The 22,585-nt window shown below is 46.7% G+C and overlaps 2 protein-coding genes across 3 annotated transcripts in view; both read left to right on the top strand.

The window, feature by feature from the left end:
- ULK1 (unc-51 like autophagy activating kinase 1) overlaps positions 1 to 22,585 on the top strand; it is a 120,471-nt gene that overhangs the window by 58,336 nt on the left and 39,550 nt on the right. For both annotated transcript variants that reach the window (XM_080985084.1, XM_080985085.1), the window contains 3 exons: positions 5,161 to 5,219; positions 18,097 to 18,179; positions 19,409 to 19,459. In XM_080985084.1, the coding sequence (XP_080841210.1) occupies positions 5,161 to 5,219; positions 18,097 to 18,179; positions 19,409 to 19,459 (193 nt within the window). The remainder of the gene's footprint in view (positions 1 to 5,160; positions 5,220 to 18,096; positions 18,180 to 19,408; positions 19,460 to 22,585) is intronic.
- Positions 1 to 22,585, top strand: part of MMP17 (matrix metallopeptidase 17) — a 288,088-nt gene that overhangs the window by 260,098 nt on the left and 5,405 nt on the right. The window lies entirely within an intron of this gene.

Below are 22,585 nucleotides of genomic sequence, written 5' to 3'. Positions count from 1 at the left end.
ATGTGTGCACGAGGATCCAGTTATCAGGGGGATGTGGGAACGGCGGCAACATGGCCTTTGCAAAACTATTGCAAGGGTGTGCCTAGCTTTTTGAAAGCCTGTCCTGTAAGTTGTAAGGGGCGAGTTGCAGCTGTCTTTATACTTCCAAAGCATATGAAACCTGCTGGCAGTATTTTTCCATCTGAATGGATGTGAGCTGACAGTCCATCTCTCTTTAAGCCCAAATTTTAAATCAACTAAAATAAATGTGTCCCTTCCCTTGTTCCTTCTCTCTCCCAAGCAAGGCTCAGCCATTTTAAGTACAGGAGAGGCTCTCACGACTGATAATCAACAGTTGAAAGAAGTACCTCACTTCTTCAACAGCAGCAACAACAACAACAACAACAACAACAACATTAAAAACTTCCCTAAACAGGGCTGCCTTCAGATGTCTTCTAAAAGTCAGATAGTTGCTTATTTCCTTGACATCTGATGAAAGGGCGTTCCACAGGGCGCCACTACCGAGAAGGCCCTCTGCCTGGTTCCCTGTAACCTTGCTTCTCGCAGGGAGGGAACCGCCAGAAGGCCATCGGAGCTGGACCTCCGTGTCCGGGCAAGATGATGGGGCATACTGGGCCGAGGCCGTTTAGGGCTTTAAAGGAAAGAGCACCGCCCAGCCCATGGCTGCTACTGAAAATGGTCTCCATGAGCCATATCCTCCTGCTCTCCTGTAACATCTGCATCCACCCAGTTACTCTTTATTTAATGTCATCAGGTTGGGTGTTTCCATGCTCTATTGGCAGCTGACAATGTGAAGCGGTGACAGCAAAAGGCACACATAGATTCCACATTAATGGGAAGAGAGAAAAGAGCATAGTCTGCCACCTTATAATGTGTAGCATGGTCCCCCCCCCCTTTTAAAATAAAGAAACACACTTCCATACTTGTGCTGCGTGACACCCACCATGTTTACCCCCCCCATCCTAAATAATAGCCAGATGTCTGACAGGTCATTTTATTTTAATTTTAAGGAGCTTTTTGTGCTCACCAGTGTCTCTAAATTAAAACAATGGACCCTAACAGGGATGAGATTAATGGGATCCATAATCCTTGTAAACAGATTGGATGACAGTTTATTGAGTTGTTAATTCAATTTCCGACCCTGCCCCCCCCCCCCAAGGCATGCCACTGAAGGGCTTTTTAATGACGATGAGGAACGAAAGCATAGTTAATATACTCATTCTAATATTTGTGTAAACATATAAGCCATGTTTCTTGTCTTACACACTGACTCCTTAATATCACCGGTTTTGCAGTTATGATTGGCCAACCCTGGCATATTAGGGTGCAGGAGTTGGAAATACTGGAGTATGTACAGAGAGACAGAAGAAATTAATCTGTCTTGCCCCTAAAGCTTGCCTTTCATTTTGAAATTTATTTAATTTATATCCCTCTCCCCAATAACCTCAGGAATATGTAATTTTTATTCTCTGAATAAACCTGTGAGGCAAGTTATGCTAAGACCTGTGGGTTCACCCAGGGCTACTTCTTGAATTTCAGGGCTGACTGGAGATGAATAATAATAATAATAATAATAATAATAATAATAATAGATAATTTGTTATTTATACCCCACCCATCTGGCTGGGTTTCCCCAGCCACTCTCGGCGGCTACCAACAGAATATTTAAAATATGATAAAACATTGAACATTAAAAACTTCCCTAAACAGGGCTGCCTTAACTCTGCTATCCTCTGATATCCTCAGTACACAACTCAGGATCAGTTTGGAAAATCCTTCAAAACAATGCCAGGATTTTTACACAGCCTGCCTCCTGCTCCCCTCTTGCAGATTTGTTCTTCTGTTTCTTGGTTGCAATAACCATAGTTTTTTGCAGTGACCATCTGAGTTGGGCAAACTTAAGATAGCGTTAACTTCCAGACTAGGGTTTGGAGCAGGAATGAGAAACCTGCACATGCTGTTGGGCTCCTAACTCCCATCAGCCCCAGTCATTATGGCCAATGGTCAGGGATGATGGGAGTTGTAGTCCATCCCTAGTGCATGGACTGTCACAGCACAGTCCAGGTTTACTCCAGAAGCAAATTCCACTATATTGAATGGGGCTTACCCTCTAGTAAGTGTGCTTTAGGATTGCAGACGCAATGACTCTTGGCAGTGGTGATTGCCTCCAATTCCCTGCACTGGATTTGGGGGTTAGCACTAAGCATAAGTTGCCATATTTTGAACTTCATGACAATGTGTGGTTTTTGCAACCTGGAGTTGGAGGAGAGAACCCACTTGTGAGAGGAGTGGAAGAGAGTGAGATCATGCAATTGAATTGACTGTCCCATTCTTCAGGCTTTCCTTAATTGAGCTTTAGCTTCTGTCTCACCCAGCCAAGCGGCTCAGGTCATGTTTTGTAATGGTGGGTGCTGTTCTGTGGTGTTAGGTGAACACTTTACAAGCATTTGCTGCTATTATTGTGGGGCCAGCTGCCCAGCCAGTCTCTGGCTTGGTTGCAGCAGCAACAGCTTCCACCTGTTTTCTTTCTCCCCCTGCCCCTCATTTTGTGTTTTGAACTCTCTCTCAATCTCCTTTTTGGTTTGTAAGCATTTTAGCTTCACTGAAGAGCATCTTGTTTTGAAAAAAGGTGGTGTTTGGGGTCCCTGGCTGAGGCTGCACTTGGCGATAGTGATACCTGCCAAGGGGGCAATATTCTGGGCATGGAGGAAGATTGTGTCCTGGTGAATTGTGTTTTTAACATCAACTATTATCCCCTTTTCACATGTGGCTCTTGGTCAGTTAATCCTCTTGTCTTCTAGAGTTGGTATATTTATGTTTCCCCTTTTTTGCTGTCATGTTTTTGTAAGAATGTGTTTGGGGCCTTTTGTAGTTTAATTTTTTTTAAATGAAGTACTGTACGAGATTTATAGGATTTAGCTTACTTATTTTTATCTGTTTTTAATTTACCCATTTCCTTGACCCTGACCCCCTGTAGACCTTACTAAAGTTTTACTCACCACTGCCAAAGCTCCCCACCCACTTCTTGGGGGAAGACTACTTATAATGTGTGTTCTTCATTTTTTGTAAACCACCCTGATATCCGCGGATGAAGGGCTGATTATAAATTTAATGAATAATAATAATGCATTTTTAATTGTAAAAATGAACAGGGACTCTAGCATGGAAGTAGTAGTGTAAAACAATGAATGTGCTTATTTTGAGTAATAACTGTAGACTAATTAATATACTACCTCTCAATAAACTTCCAAGGGCGCTACAAAAATAACAATTAAAAATAAAAGTATCACTAAAAGTATCTGGGATATGTATGTTTTGGAATTCACCCTGGGGAAATTTAGCTTTGGTTTCAGCATTTGGCACCCAAAGGATTCCTTTTTTTAAAGAACAGAAGCTCCTAGTCCTCAGGGCTGTAAAGTCCAAGTATGTGAATTATGTCTGGTGCAGGGTGTGAAGCCTGATGGGGATCAAAGTGGATTTCTAGTGACTGGACTTTCCTTACTCTTTTCCTGCCCTCCTCCACACACCATTAGCAGAATGTACACTAGAGGCCAAAATTGTGGAAACTTTTTGGAAAAAGCATATTTCTGAGGTTTGATGGCTCATAACACCACTTTTTTTGGAGTACTACCATAAAATTATATATCAATGGAAAGATAATTTAATGAAGAATGTAATGCAACAAAGTTTCTTCAATTATCTGTATTCTATCAAAAGTTATAGCCAAATAACCAGAAAAAGGAAGCACAACTTGCTTGGGTTGATTTGCAGTAGGTTTCCTTCATTTGAATGTAGCCAGTGAGCAAGAGTGTTTAGAGCAGGGGTCAGCAAACTTTTTCCACTGTACCTCAGACCTTGTGGGGGGCTGGACTATTTTTTTTTGGGGGGGGGGGGAGAGGAACGAATTCCTATGCCCCACAAATAACCCAGAGATGCATTTTAAATAAAAGGACACATTTACTCATGTAAAAACCGCTGGTTCCCGGACCATCCGCTGGCCGGATTTAGAAGGTGATTGGGCCGCCTCTGGCCCCTGGGCCTTAGTTTGCCTACCCATGGTTTAGAGAGCCAATCATGTGTTATGAGCCATCAAACCTCGGAAATACACTTTTTTCAAAAGGTTTCCACAATTTTGGCCACTAGTGTACCTGGATACAACTAAACATGCAAATATATGCTTGATTTTCATAATTTACACATCCTTCCAAGGTGCAGCTTCTTTTAGAGCACAGTTTTAACTTGAGGCAGCCCTCAGATGATAAAATTTGGGGGCTTATAATTTTTTAAAGGAAAGATTCAGTATAACAACAGAACGTTAATGTGCAAAGAGCCCGTTCTGGGCTGTAGCCCAGCTAATTCTCCTTTCATTTCCCCCCATCCCCCCATCTGCATCCTTTGCCAAGTAACCATGTTAAGTCCTTACTGAGCACTTTATTCTTTGGTGGTAGGAGATTGCACCATTGAGGGTTTTCCGCTAAAAAAAAATTTTTAGCATGTGTGCGATTGTGCACCTCTGTAAACATCTGAGTCCCTCCTCAGTTGTGTTTGGAGATGGCACTGCTTTAGCCGCAGAAGAACCAGGCTTTTGGAGAATTGAGATCGGATAGGATAAATAAAAGAGATATGTACAAAAATATACCATAGGTTTTTCGTCTATGGCAGCATTTAATTGACCTTGGATAAAGAAATATATGAGAAAGAGCAACAGTACGAATTGCTGTAAAACTGTATTAGAGAATATATAAAGAATAGATTGATAATGGTAGGTACATTCACTATTAGAATAAAATCATACAACGGGAATTGACGAAGTCCAAAGTCTTTATGATATTTTTTGTTAATATTTTTTGTTAATAATCGCATAAAAAGTAGCATAAATACAGCTGAAGCTTAAGGTTCATAATTATGTAAGAAAAGATAAGTATATGGGTTTTTTTCTCTTTTTTTGTGTACATGATTGAAATTTCAATTTACTTTAAGAGATGTACTATATATATGTAATGTATTGGAAGACTATTAATAAAGCTTGTTACATGTTTTTGTAAAAAAGAGATTGCTTGTGCGATATAGATAGATTGATAGATGATAGATAGATAGGGTTCCAGATGGCTGTATGAATTTGCTGATCATCCTTCTCCTCTTTCTCCTACTCCTTCACAGGCAAGCAGCCCTCAAGACCTTCGGCTCTTCTATGAGAAAAACAAGATGCTCATGCCCAAGTAAGCATTCTTTCGGTGCTGCTATTCTCTGCTTTCTCTCTCCCTCGAACTTCACTGCCACATGCTCTACTCTTCTCAACACCTGTCCCCTTGTGCTCTCAGCTGGGCATGTTTAGAAATAACTTGGCAACCTGCTTCCTCCGTCTGTTAGCCTGGAATGACAGAGCCCAGAGGCTGGCAAGCTGAAACTTGGTTACCTCGGTTGACCCCGTCCAGGAGAACAAAAACAATCCAAGCAGATTCTTTTTCGCAATTGCTTCATTCTTTTTGAGGGAGGGAGGAGGCTTGGACAGCTTTAACAGGCAAAAACATCCCCAGCTGAGCTTAGCAAAATATGTCCCTTTCACCCAAGTGTCATTCGCGCCATCCCTGATGAAAACAGGTCCAAACCCTTATACCTATAATATAGCATTTTATAACCATTATCTCAGGGAGAACTCTGTGTGGTTGTGGGTTAGCATTCATCATTCCTAGACAGCAGAGGCTGAGAGGGGACACAGAAGAGGGAGCATGCTTGTTTTCCCCTGATCTGGAGGGTAGGACTCGAACCAGTGGCTTTCAGTTACAAGAAAGGAGATTCTGACTAGGCATACGGAAAAACTTTCTGACAGTAAGAGCTGTTCAACAGTGGAACTGTCTCCCTCGGGAGGTGGTGGACTCTCCTTCCTTGGAGGCTTTTAAGCAGAGGGTCGATGGCTATCTCTCATGGATGCTTTAGCTGGGACTCCTGCGTTGCTGGGGGTTGGACTGGATGACCCTTGGGGTCCCTTCCAACTCTATAATTCTATGAGACCAACTGTCTCATCACTGGGAATTCCAGGGTGGGAACTGGGGCTGCCAACATTATTAGTAGTATTACTATTCACTCATTAATTCACTCATTATATGCCTATAGCACCTAAACTGTTCTAATTGATGGCTATCTGACAGGGATTCCTTAGCTGCAATTCCTTCATTGCAGGGGTCAGACTACTTTTTGAAACAGCTGAGCTTCATTAATACTGTACAGGAGCTTTGAATTCCTTCTAGTGTGATGGCTTTTATCACTGGAGAGCTGGATTTCATTTTATTCTAATTTTTTGGCCAGGGTTGGTGGTGGATCCACCTGCCATTTCCAGTAACTGGCTAAGAGAGTGTTATGAATGAATTAGTGTTTCTCAAACATGGTTCCTCCCAGCTGTTGTTGGGCTACAACTCCCATCATCCCTAGGTAGCAGGACCAGTGGTCAGGGATGATGGGAGCTGTAGTCGAACAACAGCTGGGGAACCAAGTTAGAGAAACGCTGAATTAAGTGTTTGACCGTTCTTGGAAACCAGACTGATTTCTGGTTCGTTTCACATGAAATGGTGATCTGAGGAATCTGTTGGTTTTCATGGTTGTAGGAGAAAGACAACTCTGCAGGATGTGCTTCAAGTAAGCAAGGATTTCCCAGCTATGTTGAAACCCCCCAACGCATTGCTATTCAAACTGTGTTTGTGAATCCTGGGGTTACACAGCGCTCTGAAACCATGGTAGTAGTGAAGAAATTTCCTTTTGCTATCGTCTTCCTGGATGTACACTCATACCTCTTGTGAAGGTGACTGCCCAGTCTGTTTGGGCCTAGTCATTGTGTGTGAACCAGGGTTCACTGTAGGATACTTGCCAGAATCCTCTGCAAAGCTTAAGTGTTCCACAGTGGACGAACCACTGACAGTGTTTGGGTGTCACAGTAAACCATGGGTTGTTGTGACGCGAATGAGCCTTGGTGAGCTTTTTGTTCTCCTCCTAGACCGCAGGCTCAAGGAAGAATGTACAAGCTTTCAGTTCCATTTTTAATTAACCCTGTAGCTCATCATGTTGTCCATACTTAACAAACTGTGGCTATTTTTAACTTGGTTTCTTTGAACGAAGCCAGCTTCAAATGAAGCTAACCTGTTGGAGCAAGACATAGTTACAGTTAGCCACAGTTTGAAGTTTGGATGCAGTGCTAAAGTGTGGTTAGTTGAAATTGGAAGCAAAAACTCACGGGCATGTTAGGAGAGTGACCGGGGAAGAGTGCAGAGATGTGAGACTTGCCTAGATTCACTTCCGTTACAACATAGCTCACCGCAATGCCAGAATTCAGGCAGTTCGAGGCTTGAACCTCCTTCAACCCATCCGATCCCTAGATTTGATTCCTAGGTGTCCCTTGTGAGGGGTGCAGGCCACGCTCCTTGCAGGATTCAGTATACTTCTGAAGCCTAAAGGTTGGGAGAAGGAGCTTCTCTTAGTTTTAGCCACTTTAGTGCCATGAAAATATATTGTGTGTGTGAAACATAGGGATGTCGCTGGCAAATTGCATCCCTGGGTTTGAGATATCCTCCTATGCCGCCCCACTGTTGTGCCATCATCATGCTGCAAGTTTCATTTTCTTCACACAATTTCTGGTCTTAAAAAGAGATAACCAAGCTTTTAATTTCACTGTGGGCGTTTGATTCAGCTTCTCAGTGCAGTGCCAGGCCAGGATGTTTGTGTTAACGTCAACATCGCTTTGTGAATGAGCCAGTGTGCTTATTTTACATACTATATTTATTTACATCCTGCATTTTTCCCAGACAGCGACTCAAGGCGGCTTACATATAAAATAGAAGCAGCCTAAAATGTAGAAAAAACAGTCATTAAGAAGCAATTAAACAGTAATAGAATTAAAAGATATATATAAAACATACAGATAATTACAATAAAATTTGCATCACCAGCCCTTTGCATGCATTTAAGCTCTTTACATTCATTTAAGATTTAATGTAATTAGCACAATCTATACTTTTTATGCATCATTTCCTTCTGACCTCACGGCTTACAATTTCCTGCCCAGCAATTTCCATATGATTTCCATACAAACTTCTGCTTGTATGCCTGCATACCTGTTTGTATACCTGCATAACTGTGCGCACACACATCATTCAATAATCTTTCCTGCATTTGACTCTAGCCCATGGAAGCTGATGCCATTATAGGTGCTTTAAGTTTTCAGGGTTGCAGCTAGTAGCTTGAAGCATTATTGCTGCAATACTGTGTTTGAAACTTAACATCTGTCTCACATGATTAAATCTCTCTATACACTTTATTTACTGGCCCAGTTTGCACATAGCAGTAAAACAAAGTTAATAGTTTCCTGCAAGCATGCCAGTCTTGGTCCCTCTGTTCCTCCCTGCTTGTACACTGAGCAAGCCAGCCACTATCCCCTAGGTTGGTGTTACTGGGGTGGGGGGCCTTGCCTCAAGACCCTGTGCTTTTTCCCCTCAGCCCCACCCCAGGACCCTCATTTACATCACCATTCCCCTACAAGTGATGCAAAACTGCGTGGAGAAGGAGGGAGCCTCAACCTGGGGACGCTATTTTGGTGGCACCCCCTTGTCTCACGTAGCATGCCATTTCAAGCCTAAGATTTGCTGACACAGGTGAATGCCATTCTGAGGCGGGGAAGCCCGTGCTCTTGGCTTTGATCCAAAAGGGCGTGCTATTTTAATCAGATGGTGTGAAATAGCTTGTGCTCGCCTTCTCCCTTTGAATAAGCTGGCTTGCCTACCCATAACGCTTTGGGCGGCATGCTTTTGTTTTTAAACAAGGTGACTAGGAAACAACACTGTTCAGCAGAGACTGGAAATGTCAGATGAACTGGGTGTGGAACGGAGACGGCCTGTTTGTCAGCTCTTTTTGAGGGCTTCGACGTGACCCCTGGGTTTGCTGTGGGCTCTCCCTGTTTCTTGGCTGTGTAATATGCCTAGAAGCTGTATGAAGGAAGGGGTGGGGTAGGAGGGTGGGGAGCAGCAGATAAACAAAGCTATTTATGTCCTCTGCAGTGAGAATAATTAAATTAGGGTTGCAAGTAGGAGCTGAATACATATCACACAACCCAGAATGTGACGTCCAAGACCTATTTCAGATGTGCGTGGACAGGAATAAATTTCCTTGCACTTTAAGTCACTGGCCCAGTAAATCAGTTCTGACCACTTTGCTCCTTCCTGCTTAGTACATGACTTAGCCTGATATCCAAACTTTTTAGAGCCAGTAAGCCGTGAGCAGTCACTTAAGAACAAACCATGGTTTGTTGGGAGTCAAACCAAACCATGATCCTAGGTTCAAGTGGATTGGGATTCGTTTCTTGTGTGTGCTAGTAAAGAGGAGCAAAGTGGACAGTGCACTCAATATCAGCCGTTACCTATGTGCTAGTGTTAATTTCATTTATAAATCCTTTTAAAATGAGAACTCAAAATGAATTACAATATAATAAAACTGTTACATATATGAATTAGTTAAAACATTTGCACGTATAAAAACCAACACTGTACCATTTATACAATGCCCTATCGCAAAACATCAGGATGGTGTATAGCAGGGGTCAGCAAACTTTTTCAGCAGGGGCCCGGTCCACTGTCCCTCAGACCTTGTGGGGGGCTGGACTGTATTTTGAAAAAAAAATAAAAATGAACGAATTCCTGTGCCCCACAAACAACCCAGAGATGCATTTTAAATAAAAGGACACATTCTATTCATGTAAAAACCGCTGATTCCCAGACCATCCGCAGGCCAGATTTAGAAGGCGATTGGGCCGGATCCATCCCCTGGGCCTTAGTTTCCCTACCCATGGTGTACTGTATAGCAACATTTTTTTAAAAAAATGCAGTACAGAAATATCTTTAAAAGGACTGGCCTCTCAAGAAAATTTTAAATAGCTGCATAGGCCTGATGTCTGGTTTAGAAAGATGTCTGGAAGTCAAAAGCAATGAAGTTTGCCAAATCTTTGCTATAGAGGAGGTGCAGCACCTCTTAGGGCTGGGAACATTAAATGCAAATTTTACTTATTTCATAAAATTTATATACAAACAAGCTTCAAAGCAGTTTACGAAAAGAATAAAACAATAAAATTACTTGTAACAACTGTTTAAAACGTTCAAAAAACTAAAAATGGCAATGAACTGAAGACACATCAGGATTCTAGATATCTGGGTATCTGAACAAAAAACATTTTTAGTAGGCGCTAAAAATGGTACAGTGGAGGTGCATTCCTGATAGCTATAAGCGAGGCGGACTTCCATATCACCGGGAGGGAACAACTGGTATTCTGGTCTCAAGTTGCACAAGGCTTTCTACACCAACACAGTTTAAAACAGCAGTAGCGCACACAGAGTCCATTCAAATCCTATGCATGTTCAAACTGGGGAAAGGACCTAGATTTTGGCAGGTGCCCAAAAGTGTTTACCGTCATGTACGAACCTGCTTGGGCTCAGGTTCAGGCATTGGTTTCACTGCATGGATAAAAAGTCCAAGTCTTCCTGTTTGGAATCCCAAGGGCTGCTATTCATCCACATTGGAAGGTGTTATGTAGTGTAGTTTCACCCTGGGCCAACAGGGGGATACTGTATATAGTTTTCACTCAGGTCTGTAGATAGTTTTCACTCAGGTCCGCGGCAGTTATTTTAGGCGGGAACTCTGGGCTGTTGTGGTTACAATGTTGACAGCCGGCTGCCTATAAATACAGGCCGGCTGAGCTGTTCGCAGTCAGTTCTATTCCAGCTTACCATAATAAAGAGCTACTTGAAGAAATCGCTGTGCCGGCTGCTATGTCAACCCACCACCTAACACTGGCGACGAGGATGGGATCGATGGACATCAGAGCACAGCCAGATGCGGCCAGCCTCTGAACTGAGCTGAATCACTGAGCTGAATCACAGAGCGAAATCACTGAGCGAAATCACTGGGCAGAACCAATTCAGAGCTGACTGTTCTGGCTAGAGCACTGTGTTCCATCCATCGCCCTTCACGCCGGCATCGGAATCATGGCTTCACTTGTGCCTCTACCGCCGTTTGCGCCAGCCTCTGAATCATGGGACTCCTACCTCGCTCGGTTCGACTGCTACCTCCAAGCCAACGAGCTGACAGAAGTATCACAGGAGCGGAAGCGGGGCCTATTCCTCAGCCTCTGTGGGCCTGAGGTGTTTGAGACGGCCCGAGCGTTGGTTGCGCCTGAAGCAGTCCAGGCAACACCATGGGACACGATCCAAGAGAAGCTCCGCAACCACTACGCACCAAAGCCGTCCAAGATTGCTGCCCGCCATGCGTTCTACCACCGGAACCAGGCAGAGGGGGAGTCAATCAACAACTACACCACCGCCCTGCGACAGGCTGCAATGCACTGTGAGTTCCGAGACTTAGACGATGCCCTGATGGATCGAATCGTCTGCGGGGTCCGGGACATCCATCTGCAACGGCGCCTCCTAGCCAAGCCAGACCTCACGCTACAGAAAGCCATTGAGGAGGCTGTGGCCTCAGAAGCTGCTGAACGCTCCGCCCAGGAGATCCGCAAGTCCAGCAGCCCGCGTCTTGCTAGGGAGCCAGTTCCGGTGCATCATGAAAAGGCCAGCAGTGAGGAGGCATCCTCCAGTGAAGACGATGACGTGCACCAGACAAAGCGGGAGCGCAGGAAGTTCCAACAGAAGTCCAAGGGCCAACCGGAATGTGCTGGCTGCGGAGGCAACCATTCCCGTGCCAAGTGTCGATTCAGAGACGCCATCTGTAGGAAGTGTTCCAGAAGGGGCCACATCGCTAAGGTCTGCCGATCGGCTCCGTCTGACACCCCCCCTTCATCGATTCGCAAGTCCAAGTCTTCACTCCAGTCTGCCAAGGAAAGTTGTTTCGCTCTCACCAACTGCCGCTGCCCGTCTGGAACCACGATTGGCCAAACCGACTCGCCTACGCGACGCAAGCTGAACGTCACGGTGCTCATTGAAGGAGCTCCATGTGACATGGAGATCGACACCGGGTCTGCCCTGTCCATCGTGTCATGGAGCACCATCAAAAGACTGGTACCCAGAGTGTCCAAAAGGCAACTCGACTCTCACCGCGTACACCTGAGAGACTACCAGGGAAACGACATTCCCGTGGTAGGCGTTGGCCGGTTCCGGATCGCCTTCAAGGATTTTTCGGGCCTGCTCCGGTTGGTGGTGGTCGAAGGTCAGCGGCCAAGCCTCCTAGGGCTAGACTGGTTTGATGCCCTCGGCCTGGAAGTCACCGGCATCAACTGCATCTCTAACGCAGAGACTGAGGGTCTGGTCAAAGACTTTGCCGAGGTTTTTGACGGCACCTTGGGCCAATATACAGGTACGCCCATCTCCTTTAGCCTTGATCCACAAGTCGCCCCCATCAAGCTAAAGCCACGCCGGGTTCCCTTTGCTCTCAAGGCTAAGGTGGATGAACAACTGGACAAACTGATCGCCCAAGGAGTTTTGGAGCCGGTTGACCACGCAAAGTGGGAAACCCCCATCGTCACGCCTGTCAAGCCAGATGGGTCGGTGAGAATCTGCGCTGACTACAAGTGCACGATCAACAAGGCACTTCAGCAGCACGCTTATCCGGTTCCTGTTGTCCAACACCTGCTGCATTCCCTGGGTGAGGGTAAGGTCTTCGCTAAGCTGGACCTTGCCCAAGCCTATCAACAACTGCCAGTCGATGATGCCACTGCTGAAGCCCAGACGATCGTCACCCACCGGGGGGGCTTTCCGTTGCCGCCGGTTGCAGTTCGGGGTGAGTGTGGCTCCTGGCATCTTCCAAAGCCTTATGGAGCGTCTCCTGCAAGGGCTTCCGGGCGTGGTACCATATTTTGATGACGTCTTGGTGTCTGCAGACTCACACCAGCAGCTGTTCGAGCGCCTCCGTGCCGTGCTGACCAGGTTCCAGGAGGCCGGGCTCAAGGTAAAGAGGGAGAAGTGCCAGATCGCCGTTCCACAGGTAGAGTTCCTGGGCTATCTTATCGATGCCTCCGGTCTTCATCCAACCACATCCAAGATCCGCGCTATCCAGCAGGCCCCCACCCCAAAGAACAAAACGGAGTTGCAGGCATTCCTGGGGCTGCTGAACTTTTATAACATGTTCCTGCCCCACAAAGCCACAGTGGCTGAGCCTCTTCACCGACTCCTTAGCACTAAGACGCCTTGGGCCTGGGGTCATCGGGAGACGGCGGCCTTCAACGCGGTCAAGGCTCTCCTTTCTTCAGACAGTGTGCTGGTACAGTACAGTGAATCCAGGCCGCTGGTCCTTGCCTGCGACGCCTCACCTTTTGGCATCGGTGCTGTCCTTAGTCACCGTTTTCCAGATGGAAGAGAAGCACCGCTCGCCTACTTTTCCAGGACACTATCTCCAACGGAACGGAATTACAGCCAGCTCGACAAGGAGGCATTGGCACTTGTGGCTGGAGTGAAGAGGTTCCATGAATACCTCTATGGCAGGACTTTTGACCTCATCACTGACCACAAGCCACTCCTGGGCCTCCTCGCCGGTGATCGTCCAACTCCACCGGTCCTCTCACCACGCATGCTGCGATGGACTGTTTTCCTGGCTGCCTACCACTACCGGCTCATCCATCGCCCGGGGAAATCGATGGGCCATGCCGACGCCCTCAGCCGTTGCCCTCTTCCAGCATTTGTGGAAGACCCGGCTCCAGCTTCATCGCTCCTTCTGATTGAGGATCTTCCGGCAGCGCCTGTATCGGCTGCCACTGTGGCCTCCGCATCTGCCCAGGATCGCACCATCAGCCGGGTGCTCAACTGGGTGTGGAGGGGGTGGCCACAAGGGCCTTTTGCATCGGAGTTCCAGCCCTTCGCAACCAGACAACATGAACTCTCAGCTCATCGTGGCTGCCTGCTGTGGGGAGACCGCGTCGTGATTCCCCAGGGACTCCGTCAGCGCGTCCTGGAGGCTCTGCACGTTGGCCACCCGGGAATTGTCAAAATGAAGGCGTTGGCTCGGTGTTACGTCTGGTGGCCTAATATGGACGATGCCATCACTGCCTGGGTGTCCGCCTGTCAAGCGTGCCAGGAGTCGAGGCCTGCACCACCGGCAGCTAAGGGACACACCTGGGAGACGCCAAAGACACCCTGGTCGAGGGTGCACATCGATCTGGCTGGCCCCTTTCACGGCCGGACCTTTATGGTAGTGGTGGACGCCTATTCCAAATGGCTGGAGGTCGCCCTGATGCCCTCCACCACTACCGAAGCTGTCATCCGGGTGCTGCGAGGCCTGTTTGCAACGCATGGGTGTCCTGATGTCCTTGTCTCTGACAACGGACCGCAGTTCACGTCAGGCACGTTTGAGCGGTATCTTTTGGGACTGGGCATCCGCCATGCCCTAACGGCACCTTTTCATCCATCCAGCAACGGGCAAGCGGAAAGAATGGTGCGCTCGACAAAAGAGGCACTGGCGCGCCTGGACCGGGGAGACTGGCATGAGCGGGTCGCCGAATACTTGTTCGTGCAACACATCACCCCTCATGCGGCCACAGGGAGGAGTCCTGCTGAACTGCTTATGGGCCGCCGCCTCAGGTCACCGCTCGACCGGCTACACCCAGACTTTGCCGTGGCTGAACCCCCAGGCTGTGCCAACGCACCACGGTCATTTGTCCCAGGAAACCAGGTCTTTGCCCGGAACTATGTGGGGGACATCCCTTGGGTGCCAGCCACAGTAGTGGGAGTCACTGGACCTCGCTCGTACCAGGTGGCACTCGAAGACGGACGCTTGTGGCGACGGCACATAGACCAGCTTAGGCGCAGGGTTGGGGACTTGGACACTACCGAGGTGCCCCCAACTGCGCTTGCGGCTCCAGAAGAGACACGTACAGATGGCGAGGCCCCACCTACACCTCCCTCACAAACTGCCAGCGTGGAGCCGAACCAAGCCGTTTCAGAACAGACTCAGACCACTCCACTTGCGGAGGCTCCACCCACAGCAGCGGATCCAGGGGAGTTGGTTCCAACACCACCTAGGGTCGCACCACAGCCTCAGCGAGAACTGTGTGGCCCTCCGGACTTGGCTACCAGTCCCCGGCGGTCTGGCAGAGTTTCCAAGCGCCCAACTTATTTAAAGGACTATGTTGTTGGACAGGTATCACTGTTGGTCTAAGTATGGGAAATGTAACCGATATGCTTTTGTGCTTAATTGAACCATTACGCGTAGTGCTGTATATAAGGAAACCATTACGATTGTAACTAACGCCTTATCTCGGTGGGGAGGGGTGTTATGTAGTGTAGTTTCACCCTGGGCCAACAGGGGGATACTGTATATAGTTTTCACTCAGGTCTGTAGATAGTTTTCACTCAGGTCCGCGGCAGTTATTTTAGGCGGGAACTCTGGGCTGTTGTGGTTACAATGTTGACAGCCGGCTGCCTATAAATACAGGCCGGCTGAGCTGTTCGCAGTCAGTTCTATTCCAGCTTACCATAATAAAGAGCTACTTGAAGAAATCGCTGTGCCGGCTGCTATGTCAACCCACCACCTAACAGAAACTGTTAGCGGGACAGGATGCACAACATGTCTTGTGTTCTCTTGGGAAGGAAAAACTGCATTTGTGCCTTTCCGTTATGAGCCATTGTGGCTAGTTTTTGCAGAGAAGATAACAATCCGTGAAGCAACCGTCTTACACCATTGCAGACTATTCGTCCCTCCAGCCAGCCTTCCAAATGTTGGTGGATTCCCCATCAGCCCCAGCCAGCCAGCATGGGTGATGGTCAGGGATGATGGGAGTTGTAGTCCAACAACCCACGGTGCACCCCACATGTTCCTCACCCCTGTCTTGCACCAGCCCTATAAGGCAGGCCAGGTATCCCTAAACTATTTATTGGTGGCTTGCATACAGCTACCAAAGAACTTGAGCAGGGGTAGAAATTTGAACTGAAGGCTTCCTGGTTTTGCATCTCGTGATCTTAATATATTTATGGTCTTGGAGAGGACAGGAGAGGGTGAGATTATTACCGGCTTTCAACTATTTTCACTGAAAGGAGCATCCTCATTCGGAGGCGGTGTGCTTCTGCAATACATAATGCTGGGATTCCATGCCCTGTTTGTGAAAGCAAGTAATGCATCATCAACAAAAGGACCAGGCAGCTAGTGATGCAAAAGACCGTTTTTGTCTGCCACTCACAGTAAACCAGGGACTGGGGGCCTTTCATACATGGTTGGACTTCTACAAGCCCCAGCCAGTGTGGTCAGTGGTCAAGGATGATGGGAGCTGGGCTCTAGCAGCCTATGAAGGTTACTAGTTTTCCAATCCTGCAGTATTTGTGCTAGGTGGAGAAATAGCCTGAGTTGTGAAAAATGCAGCTTCTGTGTTCCTGCAATGTTGGGACTTGATGGGATTTTTTTACCTGATTTGGGAGACAGGTCTTAATCCCTCTGCCTTACCACCTGGTGTTTTGATGCAGCTGTCCTTAAGGAGGACCACGCAGCCTTCAAAGTGCCCAGCACTTCCTGTCCTGACATTCCACGTGCCTGCAGCACTGCTTCTCACGTGAACATCCCAGCCAGCCAAGCTGGAAAATTCCTGTTTGTTGACCCGCCCGGATCAGACGTTACTTGCAGCTGCTGTTGCTTTATGATTTCTAGGAAGTGCCTGTAAAAGAGGGCTGTGGATTTCGTAGAAAACCTAGATCATTTTTCAGAAGGTGCCCCTGCGCAACAGCTCCTGTTTTGCACTAGGCAAGAGAGCTCTAAGGAATGTCCTGTAGTTTTCCATACTAGCCCTTTTCTTTTTCTTTCTTTCTTTCTTTCTTTCTTTCTTTCTTTCTTTCTTTCTTTCTTTCTTCCTTCCTTCCTTCCTTCCTTCCTTCCTTCCTTCCTTCCTTCCTTCCTTCCCTCCCTCCCTCCCTCTCGCATGTGTGCCCCCACCTTCAGTTTTACTGTTTTCCCCAGCATTGGAATTCAGCAGAAAGTTGATAGAGAGAGAGAGAGAGCAGTTTGGAAATGCTTCCCAAATATTAGCCCCTGGCACACAGTTGTTTACTTAGACATTTCTGAGTAGGCATCAATGTGGGGAGAGAGGGCAAGCCTGCAAGGGACTGAGCCGTGCCAGGCTAAGTGGAGTAGTGTTAGTTTTAAAGATCTGGGATGTTTGCCGTGAATATGCCATTACCTGACCTGACCTCTCCAAGCAAACCTGACAGGCGGCAGGCACCAAGTTGTGTACACAGCAAATGCCAAGACGGCCTGGTTTCGCCTGTGCAAGAATTTTAAAACTGCTCTGCCAGGTTTTTCCTTCCTCTGCCCCCTCCCTTCTCTCTTCTGAATGTGTCTCTGCCTGGTATATATTACCAGGATTGGCGGGTGTGTGTGTGTGTGTGATCATTTTTGCTTTTTTCAAATTGCTGCTTCAAGTGTTGTGAAAAAGAAAATGGGGGACACTTTGTGTTGAAATTGAACATGTTGGAAAGAAGGTTAGATGAAAACCTTCTCCTTGCAAAGCTAGTTTTTTGTGTGTGCAGGGACTAGTTCTGTTCACTGCAGGGAAGCTTAAGGTAGTTTGGTACCTGAATTGGAAAAGTACCTGTGGTTTCCAGTAGGGAAGGGTTAGCCAATGTGGTGCCTCCAGATGATGTTGGATTCCATCTCCCATCTCCCCCAGCCAGCATAGCTAATGGAGTAAAAATGGCATTTTCCCTCAAGTTAGGTGACAGAGTAGCTTCTCTTCCATTTAGTTTCTCTATGGACAGCACTGAGCGAGATCCAGGCAACAAGGTTGTTGGATCCATCCCCACAGCAGGATAGAATATCAGGTTTTCTAAGCCTTATAGATAGAGCCCAAGTGCTTTTTCTTGAGATTATTAAGCAGTTGTAAAAGCTAATGCTTCCATCAAGCTTTTGGCTAAACTGGTTTCTCCTCACCCCATCTGGTTGCCTTTGATTTTCCCGTTTTTAATTAGCATCTGTCATTTGTGTGTTGTTTTATGACCATTCATTGTACTGCGTTTGATCTTGTAAAATACTTTGAATCTCTAGTAAGAGTAGTATAAAAGTAGCTTTTAAAAATAAATAAAAACAACAACAACCACCTGTGTGGCACAATATAAGATTTCTTTCTTTTTTCTTTTTAAGCATTCCAAGGGAGACATCAGCCCACTTGAGGCAGCTGCTGCTAGGACTCTTGCAACGGAACCACAAGGACCGCATGGACTTTGGTAAGGAATTTTGCCTTCTGAGACACTTCGTAAACAAGTCAGACCAGAACCACACCAAAGAAAGAGATGCCCTTTAATAAAATTGACTCTGCCCTTACACTTCAGACACACCGACTTTCACACTTTGGCTGTGCCCCCAGAGGGTTGACAATAGCTCAGTGCACCCCTTTGCTTGAAGGAGGTTTGTGGACATTGTTTTAAGGTATCAGCATCTCGCATGGCAAAGTTTTGCTGATTGTTCTCTTCATTCAAGTTTGATTCAAGCCCCTCTCCTCCCCCAGCACCACTGATCCTTTGCAGACATCATGCTGTCAACCCCGGCTTAATCCTAATTGGTTTGCCGTCTGTTATTCTTTCAGATTATGTTTGTCAATGAAACTGGGCTTTAGAGAACATCCCCAAGCAGCTGGCCAAATCAAGGCCAGGGATTAACTGATCCCAGTTTTAATTGTACATTTATAGATGAAGCATGGCCGGATTTAGCAAAACCATTGTGATTTATTTATTTTTGAGGGGGGTGGGGTGGATATGGTCATTGTACTTTAAACTAATAGGGTGACCTAATAATGCCGTTTTGTTGGGCGGTGGTAAGCTTCTGTCAACTAGCTGTCTGTGGTTTTTCCCAGGTGGCTGTAGGATGCCTCAAAGCAAGACACTCTGTGGTCTTGGAGGAGTAAAGACATGCCACTCCTGAATGTTGGTGCTGTCTTGCATTTAAGCCTTCCTTTGCCAACCTTGGGTCCACAGCTGAAGTTGGACTACAGCATCCACCATCCCTGACCATGGGCCATGCTTGCTGTGGCTGATGACAACTGTAGTCCAATCACATCCAGGGACCCAAGGCTGGGGAAGCCTGGTAGCCACAGGCAAGAAGGAACTGCGTGCAGGCTAGTGAGCAGGGTGGTAGAGGAGAAATACCATGTTCAGTCCTCCCCAGATCAAGTTTGGAACCACAGTGAAGGGCAATAGGTTAAAAATCTTTTCTCAAGTCCTCTGTCCTGTACCTGATAGCTTGGCTCTTGAAGAAGATTGCCAGGACTGTTTTAAATGCTCTCAAGCTAGACTTGGCACATTACCCAAGAGCTTTTTGAGGACTCAAAAGCAGGATACAAATCCTACTTAAACAAGTAAGATAATTAAACATTGTTTGGTTTTTGGTTTTTTGCATGATTGAACTCTAACTTCGTAAAACATCGATATTTACATTTTCTTCCTTTTTCTTTCTTCAGATGAATTTTTCCATCACCCTTTCTTGGATGCAAGTGCCTCTATGAAAAAATGTAAGTTCGTTTTGTTATCTCAGTCTCTTTTTTGCAATACATACACCGGACCTACACTGTAGATTTCAGCTTGCACTGTGCAAGCTTAGAAGCACGTTATTGGTGGTTCTCTCTTAGGCTCATTTGGGTGTGAGAAGAGGCGGCAGAACTTCCACAGCCCGACCATTCCATTCTATAGATGACTTGGCTTGCTCTGTGCTAGAAGGCTGCCTCTCTTTAGAAGCAAATTGCACCTCCCAAGTTTTCAGACCTTTATTAGTAACTTGACTAGGTGCTGACAAAATCTCAGCTTTCTGAAAACTGTGGGAGTAGCTTAGTTTTTTGGAGGGTGGGGTTTTTGTTACACTTCAAGACCCTCTTTTGAGGGACAAAAGTACATGTAAGTATCCTTTCAACTGTGATAGCCAGCGAGTCTGTGAGACTAAAGCATCTTTATGAATTGGCACATATCATCTCTTGCAGTGCTTCAGAAACTGGCAGTTTTAATCATGTAGCTGAAATATGTAAATCCAATTCCCTTTGGCATTTTTAAAAGATTTGTAATCACTGCATAGGAACAATGTTTTGGCATTGAGTTTGTCACATTAATTCTGTCTGGGTTTTTTTTACGATGATAAAGGGAGTCATGTCATCATGACTTTGTCTGGCCGCTTTAGATTTAATCTTTATAATGGTGGTTTCTGCTTTTTGTTGAGCTCATTTTTGTGCCTGAAGTAATGGGCTGTAGCATACACTGAAACAGGACAGCAATCCATTGACTTATGAGGTCTAAGGGATGGAGAATTTTGGAGGGGTGGAAAGTGGAACAGTTCCAGAACTGAAAGTAAATAGAGGCTTTCTTACATGTTGAGGATACATCTAAATGACACCTGAGAAGTTTCTTCTTAGGAGAGAGATGAAAAATTAAGAATTTCCCAAAGAACACACGCTATGACTTTTGTGGTAGAATAGATGCTTTGTATGCAAAAGGTCAAGGTTGAGTTTCCCACATGTTATCATTGAAAGAATCTTAGGGCACGAATCTGGGAGTCCTTGGAAAGCCACTACCACTTTGAGAAGAAGCAGTATTTAGCTAGCCCCAACCAGATGACCTCCAGTTGTCTCAGAACTATAACTGTTGGTAATCATGGGGCTAGATGGGGCTCGTGGGAGCTATATTCCAAAGCATGTGGAGGGTACCAGGTTGGGGAAGAGGGGCTTGATGAACCGGTAATCTGACTCTGTGTATAAAGTGGCTTTGTACAGTGAATTTCAGAACTTAAATCAGGCATGGGGTATGCTATAGCATAATCCATCTGCAACAGGATTAGTTCAAGGGTGGAGCTAGACATTATCTCGGCAAAAATGTGGGTTCTGACATAATAGGAATGTGTGGGGTGAGAACCACGTGCAAGACTGGGTCAATGGGGGCTGGGTGCTTTTACTTTTCCAATTCTCACCTGACAAAGTGCCCCTTCACTGGAGCGGGTTTACCAAATAGTGTTTTTGGAACTACGTAGTGATAGTTGTAGCCTGTGTGTGTGTGTGTGTGTGTGAGAGAGAGAGAGAGAGAGAGAGAGAGAGCGAGCGAGTGCAATTATGATGGATCAATTCTCTTATCAAGTCAGCCAGTCAGCAAACAATGGGAGACACTGGGGACTTCTACATTCTGCTTTAAACCTGTCGTAAGCCTGCCACAAGGTGTCCTAACATTGGACGCCTGTAGGGAAACCTAAGCCTTGGGTCACCATTGCTTCGAAGCAGGAGAGTTATGATTTCATTCCCTGATCGTAATTTTAAATAATACAATCCCCCCCTCCCTTAACTATACTTAGGTGTCACTCCCACGGGCAGAAAAATATTATCCTGGTTTAGGGGCGCTTCCAAGCCCTCCCGGTCCTTACCTACAACCGCAGTGTCACCCTGGGGGGAAGGCCACCCTCGAAACCGGAAAGCGTTTTCCCGACTCAAGGGCACTTACAGACCTGCAGACTTCCCTGCTCCCACCACGGTGCCCCAGTGGAGAAACATTTCTACGAAATCTGAGCCCCTTGCCAACCAGGAAGGATCTTCTGCGCCCCAGGCAGCCTGGCAGCCACCGCGAACAGTACCGCCATCGGCTCCGGCATTATGGAAGCCGAGCTGCAGCCCGCGGGGATTCCCGCAGAAGCAAGAAAGGATTTTCTTGACTTGGCCTCCGTTTCCTTCACTGCCAGCCTCCTCACAACCGCTGCGTGGGGTGACCCCGCCAAAACGGCCAAGCCAAGAGAGGCAGAGAAGAGCTCCCATCTTCCGGCCACTGTCTCCTGCATCGTCCAGCCCACTGCCTTGGGACACTGGTCCCATGAGACGCCCATGCCAACAGGCGCTTGCACGCCCCAGGTCACGGCACAGCTACATCTGGGTGTGAATCGGGAAGAAAGCTCATCACGTCACAGCCTTCAGCCAGAAAACAACCAAACTGAGAAGAGAAGCTCAAGTTTTTCATCTTTTGGTGCTTGCTATACGAGAGGGCTTTTGTCCGGAGGCTTGTAATCATGTACTTCAGTCCTAATACTTGTCTGTAGGGGCCTCAGGCCCAGTTCATAAAGAATAATAATATGGTAGTCAGTCGAATACCAGAAGGCAGCTGATCATGTGACACCAGCAGTTGTGTCCAGGTTATTCATGCTTAGGGTAGACATGACTAACTTAAGGTCCATTAATTTCAGTGGGTCCACTCTAAAAGTTAGTTGGATGTAACCCCCATTCCCCCATTCCCTCATCACCACACCTGGGCAGGCCCTCCAAAGATTTGTGGTGTTACGTTTGAAAGGCTCCAGATCCATGTGGCGAGTGACTCTTGTGTGGTGAGTGGCTGCCAGGTTGCTGCTTGTGTGTGTGCATTAATCAGGACTCTCGAGAGAAGAGCCAGAAAGCTGAAGGTGCCTAGAGATCTCAGTGTTTAGGGGAACCATTTTGAGGAAAGAGGTGGCTTCTTCATCCTCTGATTTCTTGTTACCTGTGCTGTGATGGATAAATGACAGGAGCAGCTTGCTTGTGCTTCTTTTAAGAGTCTTATTCATACGATTCCCTGAGCACTTGCTTTATCTGTGGCTATTTGCCTGGTCTCCTGGTGGTGTTATTGGAAGACACCATAACTCAGTT

The sequence above is a fragment of the Podarcis pityusensis genome (genome assembly GCF_964106645.2).
Source record: "Podarcis pityusensis genome assembly, chromosome: 16".
Lineage (NCBI taxonomy): Eukaryota > Metazoa > Chordata > Lepidosauria > Squamata > Lacertidae > Podarcis > Podarcis pityusensis.
Note: the sequence above shows the minus strand (reverse complement) of the source record. Positions and strands in the feature narration are given on the sequence as shown.